The sequence below is a fragment of the Orcinus orca genome, chromosome 6 (assembly GCF_937001465.1).
Source record: "Orcinus orca chromosome 6, mOrcOrc1.1, whole genome shotgun sequence".
Lineage (NCBI taxonomy): Eukaryota > Metazoa > Chordata > Mammalia > Artiodactyla > Delphinidae > Orcinus > Orcinus orca.
Window position 1 is genome coordinate 54,566,457 of NC_064564.1, and position 22,454 is coordinate 54,588,910.

The window sequence follows — 22,454 nt, forward strand, 5'->3', positions numbered from 1 at the left end:
GGAAGTACAAACCTGCAGCCTGTGAAAAGGAGACACCAAACACAGTAAATTAAATAAAATGAGAAGACAGAGAAATATGCAGCAGATGAAAGAACAAGGTAAAAACCCACCGGACCAAACAAATAAAGAGGAAATAGGCAGTCTACCTGAAATACAATTCAGAGTAATGATAGTAAAGATGATTCAAAATCTTGGAAACAGAATGGAGAAAATACAAGAAATGTTTAACAAGGACACAGAAGAACCAAAGAGCAACCAAACAATGATGAACAACACAATAAATGAAATTAAAAATTCTCTAGAGGGAATCAATAGCAGAATAACTGAGGCAGAAGAACAGATAAGTGACCTGGAAGATTAGATAGAGGAAATAACTGCCACAGAGCAGAATACACAGAAAAGAATGAAAAGAATTGAGGACATTCTCAGAGACCACTGGGACAACATTAAATGTACCTACATTCAAATGATAGGGGTCCCAGAAGAAGAGAAAAAGAAAGGGAATGAGAAAATATTTGAAGAGATTATAGTTGAAAACTTCCCTAATATGGGAAGGAAATATAGTCAATCAAATCCAGGAAGCACAGGGAGTCCCATACAGGATAATCCAAGGAGAAACATGCCAAGACACATGTTAATCAAACTATCAAAAATTAAATACAATAAAAAATATTGAAAGCAGCAAGGGAAAAGCAACAAATAACATACAAGGGAATCCCCCATAAGGTTAACAGCTGATCTTTCAGCAGAAACTCTGCAAGCCAGAATGAAGTGGCAGGACATATTTAAAGTGATGAAAGGGAAGAACCTACAACCAAGATTACTCTACCTAGCAAGGATCTCATTCAGATTTGACGGAAAAATTAAAACCTTTAAAGACAAGTAAAAGCTATGAGAATTCAACAACACCAAACCGGCCTTACAAGAAATGCTAAAGGAACTTCTCTAGGCAGAAAACACAAGAGCAGGAAACGACCTACAACACAAAACCAAAACAATTAAGAAAATGGTAATAGGAAGTAACATATTGATAATTACCTTATATGTAAATGGATTAAATACGTCAATCAAAAGACAGAGACTGGCTGAATGGATACAAAATCAAGACCTGTATATATGCTGTCTACAAGAGACCCACTTCACAACTAGGGATACATACAGACTGAAAATGAGTGGATGGAAAATGATATTCCATGCAAATGGAATTCGGAAGAAAGCTGGAGTAGCAATTCTCACATCAGACAAAATAGACTTTAAAATAAAGACTATTACAAGAGACAAAGTGGACACTACATAATGATCAAGGGATCAATCCAAGAAAAAGATATAACAATTGTAAATATTTATGCGCCCAACATAGGAGCATCTCAATACATAACACAAATGCTAACAGCCATAAAAGGGGAAATTAACAGTAACAAAATAACAGTAGGGGACTTTAACACCCCACTTTCACCAATGGAAAAATCACCCCAAATGAAAATAAATAAGGAAACACAAGCTTTAAATGACACATTAAACAAGATGGACTTAATTGATATTTATAAGACAGTCCATCCATAAACAACAGAATACACATTCTTCTCTACTGCTCATGGAACATTCTCCAGGATAGATCATATCTTGGGTCACAAATCAAACCTTGGTAAATTTAAGAAAATTGAAACCGTATCAAGTATCTTTTTCCAACCACAACACTATGAGACTAGATATCAATTACAGGAAAAACACTGTAAAAAATACAAACACATGGAGGCTAAACAATATACTACTAAATAACCAAGAGACAACTGAAGAAATAAAAGAGGAAATCAAAAAATACCTAGAAACAAATGACAATGAAAACATGACAACCCAAAACCTATGGGATACAGCAAAAGCAGTTCTAAGAGGAAAGCTTATAGCAATACAATCCTACCTCAAGAAACAAGAAAAATCTCAAATAAACAACCTAACCTTACACCTAAAGCAGTTAGAGAAAGAAGAATGAAAAAAATCCCCAAAGTTAGCAGAAGGAAAGAAATCATAAAGATCAGGTCAGAAATAAATGAAAAAGAAATGAAGAAAACAATAGCAAAGATCAATAAAACTAAAAGCTGGTTTGTTGTGAAGATAAAGAAAATTGATAAACCATTAGGACTTCTCTAGTGGCACAGATGGTTAAGAATCCGCCTGCCAATGCAGGGGACACGGGTTTGAGCCCTGGTCTGGGAAGATCCCACATGCCGCGGAGCAACTAAGCCCGTGAGCCACAACTACTGAAGCCTGCGCGCCTACAGCCCATGCTTCACAACAAGAGAAGCCACTGCAATAAGATGGCCGCACACCGCAACAAAGAGTAGCCCCTGCTCACTGTAACTAGACAAAGCCCGTGCACAGCAATGAAGACCCAATGCAGCCAAAAAAATAAATAAATAAAACCTTAAAAAAAAATTGATAAACCACTAGCCAGACTCATCAAGAAAAAAGGGGGGAAGACTCAAATAAACAAATTAGAGATGAAGAAGGAGAAGTAACAACTGACACTGTAGAAATACAAAGAATCATGAAAAAGAAAAGAAGAAGTAAAACTGTCACTGTTTGCAGATGACATGATACTATACATAGAGAATCCTAAAGATGCTACCAGAAAATTACTAGAGCTAATAATCAATGAATCTGGTAAACTAGCAGGATACAAAATTAACAAACAAAGATCTCTTGCATTCCTATACACTAATGATGAAAAATCTGAAAGAGAAATTAAGGAAACAATCCCATTTACCACGGCAACAAAAAGAATCAAATACCTAGGAATAAACCTACCTAAGGAGACAAAAGATCTATATGCAGAAAACTATATGACACTGATGAAAGAAATTAAAGATGATACAAGCAGATGGAGAGATATACCATGTTCTTTTATTGGAAGAATCAACATTGTGAAAATGGCTATACTAGCCCCAACAATCTACAGATTTAATGCAATCCTTATCAAATTGCCAATGGCATTTTTCACAGAACTAGAACAAAAAATTTCACAATTTGTATGGAAACACAAAAAACCCCGAATAGCCAAAGCAATCTTGAGAAAGAAAAATAGAGCTGGAGGAATCAGGTTACTGGGCTTCAGAGTATACTACAAAGCTACAGTAATCAAGACAGTATAGTACTGTCACAAAAACAGAAATATAGATCAATAAAACAGGATACAAAGCCCAGAGACAAACCCTCGCACATATGGTTACCATATTTTTTTACAAAGGAGGCAAGAATATACAATGGAGAAAAGAAATCCTCTTCAATAAGTGGTCCTGGGAAAACGGGACAGCTATACGTAAAAGAATGAAATTAGAACACTTCCTAACACCATACACATAAATAAACTCAAAATGGATTAAAGATCTAAATGTAAGGCCAGACACTATAAAACTCTTAGAGGAAAACATAGGCAGAACACTCTATGACATAAATACAGCAAGATCTGTTTTGACCACCTCCTAGAGTAAGAGAAATAAAACCAAAAATAAACAAATGGGACCGAATGAAACTTAAAAGCTTTTGCACAGCAAAGGAAACCATCAACAAGATGAAAAGACAACCCTCAGAATGGGAGAAAATATTTGCAAATGAAGAAACTGACAAAGGATTAATCTCCAAAATATATAAACAGCTCATGCAGCTCAATATTAAAAAAACAAACAACACAATCCAAAAATGGGCAGAAGACCTAAATAGACATTTCTCCAAAGAAGACATATAGATGGCCAAGAAGCACATGAAAAGCTGCTCAACATCACTAATCATTAGAGGAATGCAAATCAAAACTACAATGAGGTATCACCTCACACCAGTCAGAATGGCATCATCAAAAAATCTCAAACAATAAATGCTGGAGAGGGTGTGGAGAAAAGGGAATCCTCTTGCACTGTTGGTGGGAATGCAAATTGATATAGCCACTATGGAGAACAGTATGGAGGTTCCTTAAAAACTAAAAATAGAACTACCATATGACCCAGCAATCCCACTATTGGGCATATACCCTGAGAAAAGTATCAAGAAGTATCATGTATCACAATGTTCATTGCAGCACTATTTACAATAGCCAGGACATGGAAGCAACCTATGTGTCCACTGAAAGATGAATGGATAAAGAAGATGTGGCACATATATACAATGGAATATTACTCCATCAGATAAAGAAACGAAATTGACTTATTTGTAGTGAGGTGGATGGACCTAGAGTCTGTCATATGGAGCGAAGTAAGTCAGAAAGAGAAAAACAAATACTGTATGCTAACACATACATATGGAATGTTAAAAAAAAATGGTTCTGATGAACCTAGTGGCAGGACAGGAATAAAGATGCAGATGTAGAAAATGGACTTGAGGACACAGGGAGTGGGAAAGGTAAGCTGGGATGAAGTGAAAGAGTAGCACTGACATATATACACTAGCAAATGTAATATAGATAGCTAGTGGAAAGCAGCTGCATAGCACAGAGAGATCAGCTCAGTGCTTTGTGACCACCTAAAGGGGTGGGATAGGTAGGGTGGGAGGGAGACACAAGAGGAAGGGGATATGAGGATATATGTATACATATAGCTGATTCACTTTGTTATATATCAGAAACTAACACAATATTGTAAAGCAATTATACTCCAATAAAGATATTAAAAATTTTTTAAATCCCCAGGAAATAGAAATAGAATATGGATAATAAATAAAGTCTAACCTTAAAAAAAAAAAAAAAGAAGCTTATCAAACTGCAAGAAGGATGACTACAATGAAAATCATACTTGGGAACACCACAGTTAAAGTGCTTAAAACCAAAGGTTAAATATTCAGGAAAAAAGCCAGCCAAAACTGACAGATCACATTTAAGTGAACAATGAAACAAATTTCCAGTGATACTGTGAGAAACAGTGGAGTCCAGAAGACAGAAAAGTGATGTTTTTAAATTGCTTTTTAAAAATATATAAACAGTCAATTAATCCAGAAAAAGGAAGGAAATGGGAACAGAGGAACAAAAAATAGGACAAATGGAAAACAAATGGTAAGATGGTACACCTAAACCCAACCATATTAATAATTAAATTTAAGTGCACTAATGCTGCAATGAAATGGAAGAAATTGTCAGAATGAATAAAAAACAGAATCTTACTCTGTATACACACTTTAAATATTAAGACACCTATAGATGGAAATTTAAAGAATAAGAAAAAGGTAATCTTCCCATGGAAAATGTAACCATTAAAGAGACTGATTGGCTATATTAACATCATAAAATTGGATTTCAAGTCAACAGAATATTATTATAGTTAAAAGTGACATTTTACAATAGCAAAGGGTTCATTTAATTAGAAAGAAATGACAATCATAAATATGTATGCCCCTATTAAAAGTTTTAAAATACATGAAGCAAATTTGACAAACTAAAGGGAAAACAGAAAAATCCACAATCATACTGGAAGATTTTAACACCTCTCTCAGCAACTGAAAGCAAAACTGATTTAAAAACTAAGGATAAAAATCACTAAAGACAGAAGATCTGAACACTGTCAACTGCAATGACAAAATTAATATCGATATTTAAGGAACACCCCAGTCAATACATGCAGATTAAAAATTATTTTCAGGTATAAATAGTACATTCATCAAAACTATGTGCTGGACCATACAACAAGTCTCAATAAATTTCCAAATACAGTAATCTTATAGAACACTATCTCTGACCATAATGGAAGTATATTAGAAGTGAATAAAAATAAGATATACAAGGAAAAAACACAAACATTTCAAAAGTAAATAACACATTTTCTAATAACCAAAGGGGCAAAAAGAAAATTACAAGGGAAATTAGAAACATTTCTAACTGAATATTTATTTGTAAAGTTGACAAGCTAATACTAAAAGTTCTATAAAAAAGCAGTAGAGCAAGAGTCTACAGAGCATCCTTGAAAAAGAACAAAGTGACTTGCAGTATCCGCATTTCAAGAGGTACTATACAGCGACATGTATTAGTGGGTATTTTTCTGGACTCTATTCTGTTATACCAATTATTTTGTCAATCATTACGCCAGTACCACACCATTTTTCTTTTTTAGCTTGATAAATAGGTCTCAAAATTGGGTAGTGTTAAGTCCTCCAACTTTATTTTTTACTATTTGGTTGGTCAAAAAGTTCGTTCAGGGTTTTCCATAACATCTTATAGAAAAACCCAAATGAACTTTTTAGCTAACCCAATACTTTATTTTGCTCTTTTAGGTCCCTTGCATTTCCCTATAAATTTTAGAATTGGCTTGTATTTATCTAAAAACTATAGCTTTCTGGAATTTTGATTGGGATTACATAATAAATAGATCAATTTGGGGAGAACTGACATTTTGACAACATTGTATCTTCTGATTCATGAACTTGGCCTAGCTGTCCACTTACATATGTCTTTTAATTTCCCTCTGGTATGTTTTGTACTTTTCATATTTTATCAAATTTATCCTTAATTATTACACAAGTTTTGATATTCTTATAAATGGTCTTTTTCGATTTCAATTTCTAATTATTTGTTTCTAATATTTAGATATATAATTGACTTTTGTAAATTGATGGTATCTTGCAACACTGCTAAATTTTCTTACTATTTCTAGTTGTTTCATCATAGATTCAGTACACTTTGTATACGGATGCTCAGGTTCTGTGAATAAAAAGAGTTTTACTTCCTTACTTCTAATCAGCATGATTTTATTTGTTTCTTGCCTTACTGTACTAGTTAGAATCTCCAGTACAATGTTGAAAATAACTGACTTGTTCCTTATGTTAGAAGGAGAGCATTCAGTGTTTAATAAGAAAGAAATATGTTTTATACAAACTCTTCTAGTGAAGTAAAAAAGGAGAATACTTTGCAATTCATATTAGGACACCAGCATCACCTTGATAAAATCTAACAAGAAACATTCAAGAAAGGAAAAGTACAGCCCAATATCCCTCATAAATATAGATGTAAAAATCCTAAGAAAAATATTAGCCAATTGAATCCAGCAATATGAAAATAATAAAACATTACAACAAAGTTAGGTTTATTTCAAAGAATACAAAACTGGATTAATAATTGAAAAACAATAAATGTAATAACCATGTTAACAGAATACATGAGAAAAACCCTAGTGTCATCTTAAAAGATAATGTATACAATCAATACCTGTTCATGAAAAAGCTTTCAAACTGTGAATAGATGGGAACTTCCTAATACGATAAACGACATTTACAGAAAAAACCCATAGCATATAGAGTGTTTAAAGGTAAAATACTGTAAGTTTCAAAAAGAAGCAAAACTAATCAATGATGATAGAAGACAAAGCTGGTTACATTGTAGGGGTAGCCACTAATTAGGAACATTATGGAGGTTTACTGAATACTGGTAATATTCTACATCTTGATCTGAGTGGTATTTATATGGATGTGTTCAATTTGTGAAACGTCATTGAGTTAAACACTTAAGGTTTGTACACTTTAGTATTTGTATGTTACACTTCAATAAAATCGTTTACAAAAAATTTCAAGTGTTTTCATGAAACTAAATTATCCTTAAAGTTATAGTGCTAAGTGCCAACATGGCCAAGACACTTTACAGAACAGTAAGAAAGTAATCTACCAAATATAAAGACTTACTATGAAGCTATACTGATTAAGATGATGTAACATTATCCAGGAATACAGAGAAAAGAGTCTAGAAAGAAACTCAATATACTGAACTAGGATATATGATAGAGGTAGCCCAGCACTACACAAGAAAAAAAGTGGATCATCCAATGGGTTGATATGGAAAAACTGGCTACTATTTGGGGAAAAATAAATAAATAAAAATGGATCCTTACCTTATACTGTATGTGAAATACAATTCCGAATGAATTATGAACATAAATGACATAAACAAAGCTTTAAAACTTTTTGAAGGAAACAGAGGTGCAAATATTTCCATATTTGGGGTGGGGAAGAATTTCTTAAATGAGCACTAAGTATAAAAGATTAAATTTTCTAAATTAAAATTAAGAATTTCTGTTTATCATATGACATGTTAAAGAAAATGAAAAGACAAGGTACACACTGAGAGAAGATACTTGCCACACATTCAACTTACTAGAGATTAATATCAAGGACATTTAAAGAACTTTTACAAATCAATAAGAAAAAAATCCAGTACAAGAATGGATAAAAGACATAAATAGACATTTTGCAGAGGAGGGCACTCACTTGACTAGTAATTGTAGGAAATACAGCCAAATGCATTGTTGATATGAGTAAAATTGATGAAAACCACTTTGAAAAATAAGTGACCAGTATTTTGTGAAAGTTTACATTTTCACACCCTAGACCTAGGATTTCCATTCTGAGATAGTTAATCCACAAAAATGCATGCAGGTGTGTACTAAGAATCATGTACAAAAATGTCAACTGCAGCATTATTCATAACAGCAAAAAACTGGAAATAACCCTAATACTCATCTACAAATGAATGGACAAGTAGTTATGATATAATCACATATAACAGAATATTTTATATCAGTCAAAATAAATGAACTTATACAAAACATCATAGATGATTCTTAACACAGTGATGAGTCAAAATTGCCAAATCCCAGGAAACAATACAATTTGATACATTTTTATAAATGGCAAAACTAAACAATATTCTATTTCCTCATAAATTTATATGAGATAAAACTTTCTAAAAAATAATCAAAATGATCAATAGTTCAGTAGTTACCTCTGGTGAGAGAATCAGGGTACCAGTAAAGGGTGAAGGATACAAGTAGATATAAGTTATTAGTAATTTCCTACCCTTTAATTAGTTGGTGGGACCAACAGTGTTTATTATAACAAAAAAGTAACAATTAAAATAAATATGCATGTAACATAATACTGTGTCATGATACAAATCTTATGACTAATCCAATTCTGTGCACCTGATGTCCAAAAAAATCAATATAATACAATACAAATGAAAAAATCTTATGTTTGAGTTGTTAGCAAGACAAAATATGCTGGGTTGAAAAATTACTGGATCATTAAAGTTAAAGGATCATTAATAAACATTTAAGCTCCCAATTACGTACTTGTGTTAATTTCATTTCTTTAAATTCTAACACTTAAAGAAGTACTGAGTGCCTTAAAAACAAATAACTTTATAGGAATAAGATTGTTTTATAATACATATTTAGAGATGACAGTTACCTTGAAAATTATCTAAAAGAGGTACCACTGGATATTTTCTATGTGACAGGCTCTGCATTTGACATGCATTATACCTCATTAATCCTCACAAAACTCTTATGACAAAGATACTATTAATATCAACATTTTATTTGTGAAGAAACTTTGGCTAAAGGGTTAAGAAATTTGCTCAAGTTCACAAAGGTCACAGGCAAAGCTATAATTTGATCCCAGGTTTATTTGAATCCTGAATCTGCATATTTATCTATACATTTGTACTACCTCACTTAATAGGACAAGAATAGGTAGAAATGTCAACTGATCTGTCCAAAATCATATATCAAGATAGTGATAGAACTGGGACTAAATGGTATTAACTACCACATACCAGGAATTATGGCAAGTACTTTTATGCGACTTTCTATTCAATACTCTTTTCATTCCATTACCCCATTCAATAAAACGTCTCGAAATGGACATGACCTATTAATTTCCTCTTCATTATCATATACCAGCCAAATCTTTCATCCCAATAACTATACCAGATACACCCTGTGTTTCTATATACATTTCTATATGAATCCACATTGTATATAATATTTATGTCTACAGAGTACAAAAAATAGCACAACATAAATCTGCCACACTTATATTCTAATATATGCAAATTTATTCAATTTTTGTGTTTTAGTCAATTATACTAGAAAATTTAATATGATATTATACTGGGTAACATTTTTAGAAAATGTCTCACCTGTTCTGAGTGGTCTGGATCACATTCTTGAGGTAAAGGATAGAGTGCTCCTTGTGACTCCTGAAGCTTTTCTTTTAATTTAGCGTTTTCCCGCTCTTTTTGAAATAGCTTATCCTGAAGATTAACAACACTTTGTCGGAGCATAGCTTCACTTGATTTTGTGGTTTCAAACCAAATATGTAACTCATTGTAAAGCTGTTTCAAAACATATATCCAAATTTATTAATAATCAATAAAATAGTTATGTCTATATATTTATACATATGGTCTATATATGACATACTCATTGCCCTCAAGTTATTTTAATAGTCTAAGAGGAAAAACAATATAAAAACATATGGGAAACTAAATGATATAATCACATACCAATACAAAACTCCAACTGACGTTAAAAAGACAAGATGTTCTATTGGCCAGTCGTAATACAGGGGTGCAAACATTTTAAGCTAGCTATATTAATCTTCATGATAAAGAACGGATTTAAGCTGTGAGAGGTGAAGAATAAAGGCAGTAAAAAGGTCATCTATGCAGATAACTGGGGGAAGAGATTTCAGGCAGTGGAACCCAGTGCAAAGACCTTGAGGGTGAAGAATACCTGGTATGTTCAAGTGAAAAAACAAAGTTAAATGTGGCCAAAGCAGAGAGATTAAGAAGCGAAGGCAAAGATGAGATCAGAGGGGTAATGCAGAGCCAGATCATGTAGAGTCTCACAGGTTGTAGTAAGGACTTCGGCTTTTACTTTTAATCAGACAAGAAACCAGTGGGGGTAATTTAAGAGAGGAATGACCTGATTTGACTTACTAAGTTTTAGCAAGAACATTCTGGCATCTATGTTGAGAATAAACTCGAAGTGGGTAACGTCAGGAGCAAAGAAATGAAGTAGGAATCTACTGCAAACATTCAGGTAATGCAAGTTAGTGGTCACAGCAGGGGTAGTGGGAAGTAGTAGGATTCCAGACACCCTCTGAAGGCAGGGCAAACAATAGCTTAGTTCTGAACATGTGAAGTCTGAGATGCCCGTTAGGCATCAAGTTAAAAGATGCTAAGTAGGCGATTAGATACTCTTTCCTAGAGTTCAGGGAAGAGATCCAGAGCAGATAATCAAATCTGGGAGTGATCAGCATATAGACAGTATGGTTTTGAAAGCCTAGGTGAGTAGATAAAATCACCTAGGGTATGAATTTAAAGAGAGGGAAAAAAAAGAGGTCCTAAGATTTTGGCTTGGAACATTCACAGTCATCGACTGTGACAATGTTGCTGGTAAGTGAGGTAAGATGAAGACTGCTACAAGATTACTGAATTCAGCAATATGGGAGTCACAAATGATTCTGCAAAGAGAAATTTTAGTGGAGTGAAAGGGGCAAAAACTTGATTGGAATAGGTTCAAAAGAGAATGGAAGAAGAGAACTTTGAGACAAGTTAACTCTTGCAAGGAATATTGCTGGAAAAGGAAAGAAAGGAAGGGAAGGAAAGGAATATAGTAAGGTCAAGACAGGTTTTTTGTCGTTGCTTAATTGTTTTGGTCTTCCATGCAGATCAGAGACACAACAGCATGTTTTTATGTGGTTAGAAATGATCCAGTAGGGAAAACTGACACCGTAGAAGAGATGTGGAATGCCTCCTTCTGAAGTTTATAAAAAAAAGTTGAGGAGGGAGACCTCAGTAATCAAATTATACTCTGGTAAATCCACGCTGTACTTTACATGTTTCTGTTGGAGCATGGGGAGGAGGAGGAGAGCAAGAGCTATACATACTGTCATGGAAATATACTCAAGGCATATTATTTGAAAACAGCAAGTTAACGAACAGTAAGGATAGGATAAATTAATTAATATTAAAAATGTAAGATACCTAGATTGGTGATATGTGTATATGTACACAGACACAGTATATAATGCATGAAAAGGTCTGGAATGACTACTCAGATGATTACCCCTGGGGAGGGGAATGAAATGAACTGGGATGAGTGGAAGAGAACTCAAATCTGTTATATTAGCATTATCAGTACTTCTATATCATTTCAAATTTTTATAATAATATATTTATGTAATTCTTATATAATTAAAAAGATGAAATAACTTTAAAATATTCTGTTCTTCTAGAGGGAGTCTAGGATACACTCTCAAATATTAAGACCAGTAAAGTCTGGGGCAATGGCTTCAGGCAGGAGGGCAGAGAACTTTATTTTTTTATACGCTTCTGAATTTTTTGAAAATTTATCACAAGCATGTATTACTTTGGTAATAATCACTTCAAATAAAAATGTTTAAGTATTCAGTTGTTTGAAATGATATAGAATCTACAAAAGTTCTCAGGTAGGGTATTAAAAAAATGGTTGCTCTCTGCAAAGGCTGCTAAGGAGGATCAACCAAAAAGTAGAATTAAGGCTGAAACAATTTATCTTAAATTTTAAGTTAAGCAAAGCTGAAAAAGGAATCTTAGAACAAAAGACTGAAAAAGTAAATAGCAAAGGAAACACTGCCTTTTTCTTCCACCTTACCAAGTTCTCTCTTGCTAACTGAGAGGAGAAACAGCAAAGTATTTGCACATGAGAGAAAAGAGTTATGAACTTTAACAACAAGCAACCCTAAAGACATATTTTAATATAACTTGCCATGGGTTAGGGACTTTCAAGCAAAAATCAAGAAAGAGAAAGAAAGGTTTGCGTTAAATACCTACACAGTGAAAAAGAGAAAAGAGTTAAAGCTACTAATAAGGTCCAATTTTTCAAGTCAATTTAGCAACGGAGTCTGGTTTAGAAACAAAAGCATAACGGGCAATCCCACTGTATAAAACAAAAAGGTGGAGCTGTTCTATTCAAAGTGGAGAGGATGGACACTACCCTGATGCTTGGTGTCATCCTCGTCCTGACAGAAACTCGAAGGAAACACAGAATTTAGTCGAAAAACTACAGTTACAAAGCATCATTTGAAAGTATGTGTTTAAAGTTTACTTAATAGTTATTTATTTCATATTAATTATAGATGTTGAATTTCCACAGTGCTTTTTTAGGAGAAGAGTAAGTTTAGACAGAAATAATCCCCAAATAACATAGACTGCACCATTTAACCTCTCTAAGCCTTGGCTGCCTCAACTATTAAGAGGAAATAACATCAATCTCATAGGGTTTATCTGTGTAGAAAATAAATTATTTCTATAAATATGTACACCACACAAAACATAAAGAATTCAATAAAAGTGTTTTTTAATTACTAGCTGTAAGTATTGCTGCTGTGTCAGCATACCTAAATATCTGGGTAAGCCTTCTTGAGGGGCTCCTTAAACAACTGTAAAGTAAAATGACTACTTAAAAGAAACACACAAAATAAAGAGAAAAATCCTTGGAAAATATTGATCCTAAAGACCTCATCAGCATACCCATTTGTGTTTGTGCAGATTTGCCAATAAAACTGTGCAAATTCTATGACTGAAAGACTGCTTTAGGTCATAAACTAGAATCATACTTGTTGAATAATTTCTCATCATAGAAGGCTGAATAATCCCATTCTCCAAATCCTTCCTGGTTTGAGGACTACAGTTCTAGTATGTTTCATAGTAGATATCAAAACTCCAATTTATAAAAACAATATCCTACAGAATAAATTTGCATGTATATTTTAAATGTTTCGGCCTTAACAGCCACAAAAATACTCACATAATTTCGAATATTACCAAATTGAATCATATTTCATTTTTAATTTTGAAGAAGCAATATAAAAGGGAGTAATAAAGCAATATTGAAATGTGCAAAAATTTGAATTCTATATATTTTTATAAGTTCACACATATAAATTTACATTTTTATGACAGAATAAAAGCGTACTTTTTGATACGATATACTTTCAGCTGTGTGAACATCTTCCTGGTTCCTCAATACCTTCTGTGTGTCCATATTCAGAAGCTGAAGCTGTTGGATCAGTTCTGCTTGCTGTGCTGTATGTGCACTGTTCTGTTTGTACAGATTCTGCAGCTCCTGCAACTCCTTCCTGTGCAAAGCAAACAATAGAGAGAAGCATGAATAAAGATCATCTTAGTTAAATAATTTTGTTCATCTAAAGTTATAGATCGGCCTCCAGTTTTTTCATCTATTATTTTTTACTGCAGGCAAACATATTAACAAGGGAAATAACATATGAAGTATTTAATATTTATCACATACACCTACAAAGTATTGATAGAACTACTATGACTTTCAAAGCCAAATACTTATCAATTTTCTTTTATAGCTTGATAGTAATAAAAACCCTGGATATACAATCATACTACCACCTTCTTATTGAAATTAAGTTACACTTCAGTTCCAAGAATTAATAAGCACTGATGCCAACTATCAGATAGTTCTGAATACAGGGTAACTCAACCTTTCATTTTATATTATATAGAAACTTAAATGTATTAAAAAGAATCCCAAAAGGTAAATTAAGTTTTCAAACAAAAGTTCCTTAAAGCACCACTAGTTTGTCACCTCAGGGGCCTAGGCTGGGATTCCTGTGACTCCTCTAACCCATCTTGAAGGAAATGATGAGGTTTTTTGTCAGAAGGAAGGAGAGCAATACAAGGTGAAATCACTCCTTGCAACCCACCCAGGGTAAACTTGGTAAGTAGAAGGACAAATGAACTGGAGTGACAGTCTTCATGGCCCTAAGGGTCCAGGAAAACCACACCTCTGGGATAGAGGTTTCCAGATTCCTGTGGTGGTGAATCCTGTGTGATACAGGTCATATAAAACTGGAAAATATGTTGTAAAATAAATTTGAAGAGAAAGATATTTATAGAGATGTATTTCACAAAAGTATACATTATAGTATATATTTTGGAGACTATTTTTAATGGAGACTGTTCTTTACTTATAACCTCAAACTGGTGATTCATTCACATAAGATAAATCTTAAAAGAAAGAAGAAACATAAAAGATATGCAGACAGTTGTTGAACATGGATGAATATTAATATGGGAGAAATGAGCTCTGCTTATTTATTTATTTTTAATTTCTATTTTATTTTTTTTTTTGCCTTGCCACATGGCTTGCAGAATCTCAGTTCCCTGACCAGGGATTGAACCCAGGCCACAGCAGTGAAAGCGCCGAGTCCTAACCACTGGACCACCAGGGAATTCCGGAACTCTGCTCTTTTACAGGTTTAGAGTATTAATATTCTCCAGATACAACAGAAACCCCTGAACCCACACAGATAGATGTACATACACCATCTGCCTTCGTCCTTTTGATATAACAAAAACAGCACAGACTAGGTAGTTTACAAAAACCAGAAAGTTATTTCTCACAGTTGGGGAGGCTGGAAGTTAGAGATCAAACTGCCAGCATAGTCAAGTGAGGACCCTCTTCCAGGTTGCACACTTATTGTTACATCCTCACACGGTGGAAGGCACTCTGGGGCTCTGAGAGGTCTTTTTTACAAAAGGGTTCTACCCTCATAACCGAAGCGCCTCCTTAAGGACCCCACCTCCTAATGCTATCACATTAGGCATTAGAATTTCAACATATGAATTTTGGGTGGACACAAACATTTAGACTATAGCACTTTTTTTCTGTAACTATTCAAGAAACTGAAACCTGTAGAAAATAATAGTCTAAAAATGGGGGAAGGGAAAGAAGAGAATCAATAATGATACATGGCTTGAGAAAATATAATACAAGAGAGGGAGAGAAGAGACACATAGTAATGATTCTTGCTGAGTATTGTCATTTTTCAAGAATAACACTGGCAAGAATTATCAAAGGAGATAGGCAGTAGCTGTAGAATAAAATTCCATCAGCACAGATAGTCAAGATATGTGTTAGCCAAGAGACCTAAGTAAATGTTGTGTTTAGAAAGGAGACATGATGAAGATAATACATATCATCTTTCAATACAATATAAAACACAGAAATCTTTCTCCTCTAATAATAGAAGATAATTTTTCTTAAAGAGAGAGCCAGAATCAGTCATTGGCTTGGATTTGAGGGTCATCTGGAACAAAATATATGTATCTTTAATCAGAAGAAACACTTGAGTTGGGAGATGTTCATACTATGAGACAGTTGGGGAGTAAAAATCAACTAAGAGAAGAGCATATTCTTGTCTCTCATCTTGTGCTATTTTCTGGGCATACTCTCAGTAAACGGAATGGAAGCATAATTTTATATTATGTATAAATGTTTCTTTCTTTGTGTCTTCTCACACCACCATCTGAAAAGTAGATGAGATAGAATGTACAACAATGTTGCAAATATGAAAGTGGAACTTGATCAGTATCAAAGTAAGCTGCAAATAAGGCTTTGGAAACATACATCTGGACTGCTGGAAAACACTGAACTTGTGTAGACCTATCTTCATTTGAAAATGAGTAAAGAAAAACAAACAGGAATTATTTAAAAGGAGTGCTTAGAATTAAGAAAAAAGAAATTTTATTGTGCATACTCAGAGGAAAATTATACCTCTGAGTAGGAGTTACTGAAGGAATTATAAGAAAGGTCTAGAAAATGTATGAAAAAGAAACCATTGCACTTCTCTTAATTATCTCAATAGAAAGTCAAGATGTGAAGATAATCTTAACAAAAATGTCTGTGAAGGTAGGGACTTTTGTGCTCACTGCTATAAATGGACAACCTAGCATAGTTCCTGTAGCCTATTAAATATTGGTTGTTGTCTTAGACACATCTTATACACCTCTTCAGATTCAGCTCATCAGCCTCCTAGATTCTTAGTCCCTCGCTCTGCCTCAGACTATTAACTACCACTTAAGCCTATAACATTTATGCAGCTTTGTGGCTCCATCACTTGAGGTCAACCAGCTGCATGCCTAGCATATTTGTCTCCTTGTACCACTTCCAGATTAGGATAAAATGCTACAACACAGGCATGGTATAAGCAGCAAACTTTGATCAATGGAAGATAAAACACGAGAAGAGTTTTTTTGTTTGTCTTTTTTGTTTTTTCTATCTGATGGATTGCTATAGGGCATGGTTTCTTTCTATAGTCTGTCCAGAATCAACCTGAGTGTCTAATTCAATGCACCTGATGTCTCTTCATGGCTCATCATGAAGCAGTGGCCAGCACAATGATGTGTTTCCTTGAATTACTCTTTATCCTTCCCTGCCTCAGATTATTCTTCTCTCACTCACTCTGCCTTGGAATTGAATCTCTCAAGTAAGTAATCAGTAACCTTCACTCAGCCTCTGTCTTCTAGGATATATGGGATAAGACAGTTGTTGAATGGATGAAATGATAAGGATAACATAAAGAAGAAAGATTGTTAAGAAAGAAAGATGTCATAATAGCATTAAAATCCATAATGAGAGAAGTTATGAGGCAAACCAAAACTATGGAAAGTAAAATTAATTGGTAGGTTCAAACTTGAGAAGTTCCTCCAAACACGGATTAAAAAGAATACAGGAAAGGGTGAAAGGGTAGGTTGAGCTAAGACGATGCTGAGAACCAACGACACTTCTTCCCATCTCAAGAAGAATGTTGTGTCCGGTCTTACATTTAGGTCTCGAATCCATTTTGGGTTTATTTTTGTGTATGGGGTTAGGGAGTGTTCTAATCTCATTCTTTTACATGTAGCTGTCCAGTTTTCCCAGCACCACTTATTGAAGACACTGTCTTTTCTCCATGTATATCTTTGCCTCCTTTGTCATAGATTAGTTGACCATAGGTGCGTGGGTTTATCTCTGGGCTTTCTATCTTGTTCCATTGATCTATGTTTCTGTCAATATTATGACATAGTATGAGTGTGTTTCATGTCTGGTAATTGCAATCATTGTTGCTTTTGTTGTGGTCATCCATTTACAATGCTTGGTGTTAGTTTATTTCTCTCTTGTAAAAATAAAATACAGTGTGTGTGTGTGTGTGTGTGTGTGTGTGTGTGTGTGAAAATAAATACTTTTTAAGATTAAAAAAAAGAAGAAGAATGTTAAGCTGATTAAAAATACTGTATTGCTCAGTTACAGTGATGTTTACTAAGGGATTGAATAAGCCATAGGATAAATTAGGAATATCCCTTTAGACATCAAATTTGATAGCAAAGACTGACAAAGGGTTTCAGACAGCATCTATAGGTTATTTTGCAGTTACCAAAAAAAAAAAAAAAAAAAACAAAACGTACTGTTACAAAAACAAAGATTTGCTTGCTCACATTACATGTGGCTTTCCCCTATCCTAAGACCCAAACTGGAGCAGTAGACAGCATTAGTAATATGCCACTTTAATGGCAGAGGGCAAAAAGTAAAGGCAATTCAAGCAATGACTCTTTTAAAACACTTGCCAGGACATGATATACATCACTTTCACACTCATTCCACAGGCCAAAATAAGTCACGTGGCTAAATCTGATGTTAATGGAGGAGAAAGCATACTCCAGCAACAGAGAAGGCCCTGGTAAAAATGGGCCTTTAAGGTGAATCAAAATTGAGTATAGGAATAAACACATCAAGAGTAAAAAGTTTAGTGAAGAGCACTGAAGCAATACAGAAAACTATGTCTAAATATCTTTAGGCACTGTGGTTATGCATGAGGAGATAAAGGTTATAAATCCTGAGATGCAAAATGAGAAGGAGTTAAAATGGTTGAATGTATGTCCTATTTTACTAAGTGTATGTAGCAGGGTATCAAATCCAATTCAAGATGAAATGTAGTTTTTTAAAAAAAAAACATAATTACATCTACCTCCAAAGTTTTTTTCATGCCATTTCTTTCTTAGTTTTAGAAAAATAGTTAGTGGTTCTTATAGAGAAGAAAAAATTATCTGAGATTTAATAATTCTTTCAATTTCACTTCAGTGTCTATTGTTCCATTATATCACAAAAACTGAAGTTATCACTTATTAGAAAAACATGTTCGGGACTTCCCTGGTGGTCCAGTAGGTAAGACCCCATGCTCCCAATGTAGGGGGCATGGGTTCAATCCCTGGTCAGGGAACTAGATCCTGCGTGCATGCAGCAGCTAAGAGTCCTCATGCCACAACTAAGAAGTCCGCATGTCGCAACTAAGAAGCTTCATGCTTCAACTAAGAAGTCCGCATGCCACAATGAAGATCCCATGTGCTGCAACGAAGACTCGATGCAGCCAAAAACAAACAAAAATGTTCAGTACAGTCCCTTTTATCTAAGAACTTGTTTACCTACTCTTCAATCTATAAATATGTGTTGAGAAAAATATAGAATGATTCTAATAAAATTTTAATGGCTATTATTCCTCTGGGGTTGTATTTTAACTCTAATTTTTTCCCTCTATCTTCTTTGTACTTTTCCGTACTACATGTATTTTCTTATAATTCACATGTATCATTATACCTAAACAATTATGTACTTAGTTTGTTACCATATAAATATAACCCCCCAAAAAGAATAGCAATATTAATTTCAGAGGAATTAAAACTCAAGGCAAAAAATATTATACAGAAAAAAGTAAAAAGTACAATTCACAGTAAAATCAAAATAACTTTGTTGGACACTTTACCTACCAAATCATAGCACATCAAAACAGAGTAGCACAGCAAAAACAACAAGTAATAAAAGGAAAATCAGTAGGAAACTATAGGGGAAAGAAAGATTCCATTTAAAACAGTAACAAAAACCATGAAAGAGCTAGGAATAAAAATTTAAGAAGAAAGGTCAAAACCAGCATAAGGAACAAAACATTTCATAAGGACAGAAAGGTACTGAAACAAATGTAATGGCACTCCCATTCTCTGGGACAGAAAAACTGACATCATCAAGAGGGCAATTCTCCTTCAGTTTGCTTTTAAATTTGATGCCATAATAAAATAGCAAACAAGAAATAAGCCAGTCTAACCTAAAGTTTATATGGAAAAATTAATTAAGCAATAAATGTCCAGGAAAGCTCTGAAAAAGAGCAGAAATGGAGAATGCACCACATATTCTCTTATCCAATATTCATCATCTCTACACTATTACTCTCTGTACTCTAGCCTACAATCTAGCCTGAGAGGCCAACTTCCACAGACTACATTTCATTGGCTCCCTTTCTTCTGGGTTTATATTTGAGTAGCTGAAAGTGCTGGTCCATGATTAAAGGGTAAAGGAAAAAGAGGTCAAGGTATTTCTTTCCCTATCTCCCTCTCCAATGAGCCACAGTTGGCAGTGTCTCTGTTCCTGTATCTAAGAATACTTCTCCTATTAGTCAGCCTCTCTCCCAGGGCTAGACTTCTCACAGATATCCAGTAAAAGCTTCTCTCCTTGCCCCTTCTGGCCTGGGGGTAATAATAGTTTCCTGTTGCTGATAATTTGTATTCCTCTGAATCTCAATATCTATTTGGAGAGAATAGACATCTTTATCATACTGAGTCTTGCAAATCATGAACTCTGTATTTATCTGTACATACTAGACTTTCTATTTCTCTCAATAATGTTTTACAGATCTCTGTATAAAGGTAACACATATCTTTCATTATATTTGCTGTTCATATTTTTACCTATATTATAAATTATATTCTTTTTAAGTCTATTTCCTAATTTTTGTGCTGGCATAAAAAATGCATTTGAATTTTCTACACTGACCTTGTATCTACCAAGTGTGCTAAATCCACGTTATTAATTTTAGAAATCTTTCTATAAATTTTTTTTGGGTTTGCTATGTTAATTACTCATATATAGGCAAATAACTAGGTCTTTATCTTTCATTTCCAGTTTTTTTAATTTAAATTTTATTTATTTTTTTATAAACCAGGTTCTTCTTAGTTATCTATTTTATACATATTAGTGTATATGTCAATCCCAATTCATCCCACCCCCACCCCCGACTCTTGCTTTCCCCCACCTTTGGTGTCCATACATTTGTTCTCTACATCTGTGTCTCTATTTCTGCCTTGCAAACCAGTTCATCTCTAGCATTCTTCTACATTCCACATATATGCATTAATATATGATATTTGTTTTCCTCTTTCTGACTTACTTCACTCTGTATTACAGACTCTAGATCCATCCATGTCTCTACAAATGACCCAATTTTGTTCCATTTTATGGCTGAGTGATATTCCACTGTATATATGTACCACATCTTCTTTATCCATTCGTCTGTTGATGGGCATTTAGGAAGCTTCCATGATATGGCTATTGTAAATATTGCTGCAATGAACATTGGGGTGTATGTTTCTTTTTGAATTATGGTTTTCTCTGAGTATATGCCCACTAGTGGGATTGCTGGGTCATATGGGAACTCTTAGTTTTTCAAGGAACCTCCATACTGTTCTCCATAGTGGCTGTATCAATTTACATTCCCACAAACAGTGCAAGAGGGTTCCCGTTTCTCCACACCCTCTCCAGCATTTGTTATTTGTAGATTTTCTGATGATGCCCATTCTAACCAGTGTGAGGTGATACCTCATTGTAGTACTGATTTGCATCTATCTAGTAATTAGTGATGTTGAGCATCTTTTCATATGCCTTTTGCCCATTTGTATGTCCTTTAGGGACAAATGTCTATTTAGGTATTCTGCCCATTTTTTGATTGGGTTGTTTGTTTATTTAATACTGAGCTGCATGAGCTGTTTATGTATTTTGGAGATTAATCCTTTGTCCGTTGCTTCGTTTGCAAATATTTTCTCCCATTCTGAGGGTTGTCTTTTCATCTTCTTTATAGTTTCCTTTGCTGGGCAAAAGCTTTTAAGTTTCATCAGGTCCCATTTCTTTATTTTCGTTTTTATTTCCATTACTCTAGGAGGTGGATCAAAAAAGATCTTGCTGTGATTTATGTCAAACAATGTTCTTCCTATGTTTTCCTCTAAGAGTTTTATAGTGTCTGCTCTCACATTTAGGTCTTTAATCCATTTTGAGTTTATTTTTGTGCAGGGTGTTAGGGAGTGTTCTAATTTCATTCTTTTATACGTAGCTGTCCAGTTTTCCCAGCACCACTTGTTGAAGAGACTGTCTTTTCTCCATTGTATATCCTGGCCTCCTTTGTCATAGATTAGTTGACCATAGGTGCATGGGTTTATCTCTGGGCTTTCTATCCTATTCCATTGACCTATATTTCATTTCTGTTTTTGTGCCAGTATCATATTGTCTTCATTAATGTAGCTTTGTAGTATAGTCTGAAGTCAGAAAGTCGGATTCCTCCAGCTGTTTTTTTCACTCAAGATTGCTTTGGCTATTCGGGGTCTTTTGTGTCTCCATACAAATTTTAAGATTTTTTGTTCTAGTTCTGTAAACAATGTCATTGGTAATTTGCTAGGGATATCACTGAATCTGTAGATTGCTTTGGGTAGTATAGTCATTTTCACAATATTGATCCTTCCAGTCCAAAAACATGGTACATCTCTCCATCTGTTTGTATCACCTTTGATTTCTTTCATCTGTGTCTTATAGGTTTCTGAGTTCAGGTCTTTTACCTCCTTAGGTAGATTTATTCCTCTTGTTGCAATGGTAAATGGGATTGTTTCCTTAATTTCTCTTTCTGATCTTTTGTTGTTATTGAATAGGAACGCAACAGATTTCTGTGCATTAATTTTGTATCCTGCAACTTTACCAAATTCATTGATTAGCTCTAGTAGT

General features: G+C 34.1%; 1 protein-coding gene across 8 annotated transcripts in view; it reads right to left on the reverse strand.

Moving 5' to 3' along the window:
• CNTLN (centlein) overlaps window positions 1-22,454 on the reverse strand; it is a 331,436-nt gene that overhangs the window by 174,672 nt on the left and 134,310 nt on the right. For 6 of the 8 annotated variants that reach the window (XM_033439732.2, XM_033439731.2, XM_049711049.1 and 3 more), the window contains 2 exons: window positions 13,767-13,929; window positions 9,944-10,138 (listed from right to left, as the gene is read on the reverse strand). In XM_033439732.2, the coding sequence (XP_033295623.1) occupies window positions 9,944-10,138; window positions 13,767-13,929 (358 nt within the window). The remainder of the gene's footprint in view (window positions 1-9,943; window positions 10,139-13,766; window positions 13,930-22,454) is intronic. The other 2 variants (XM_049711050.1, XM_049711048.1) reach the window with 1 other exon arrangement.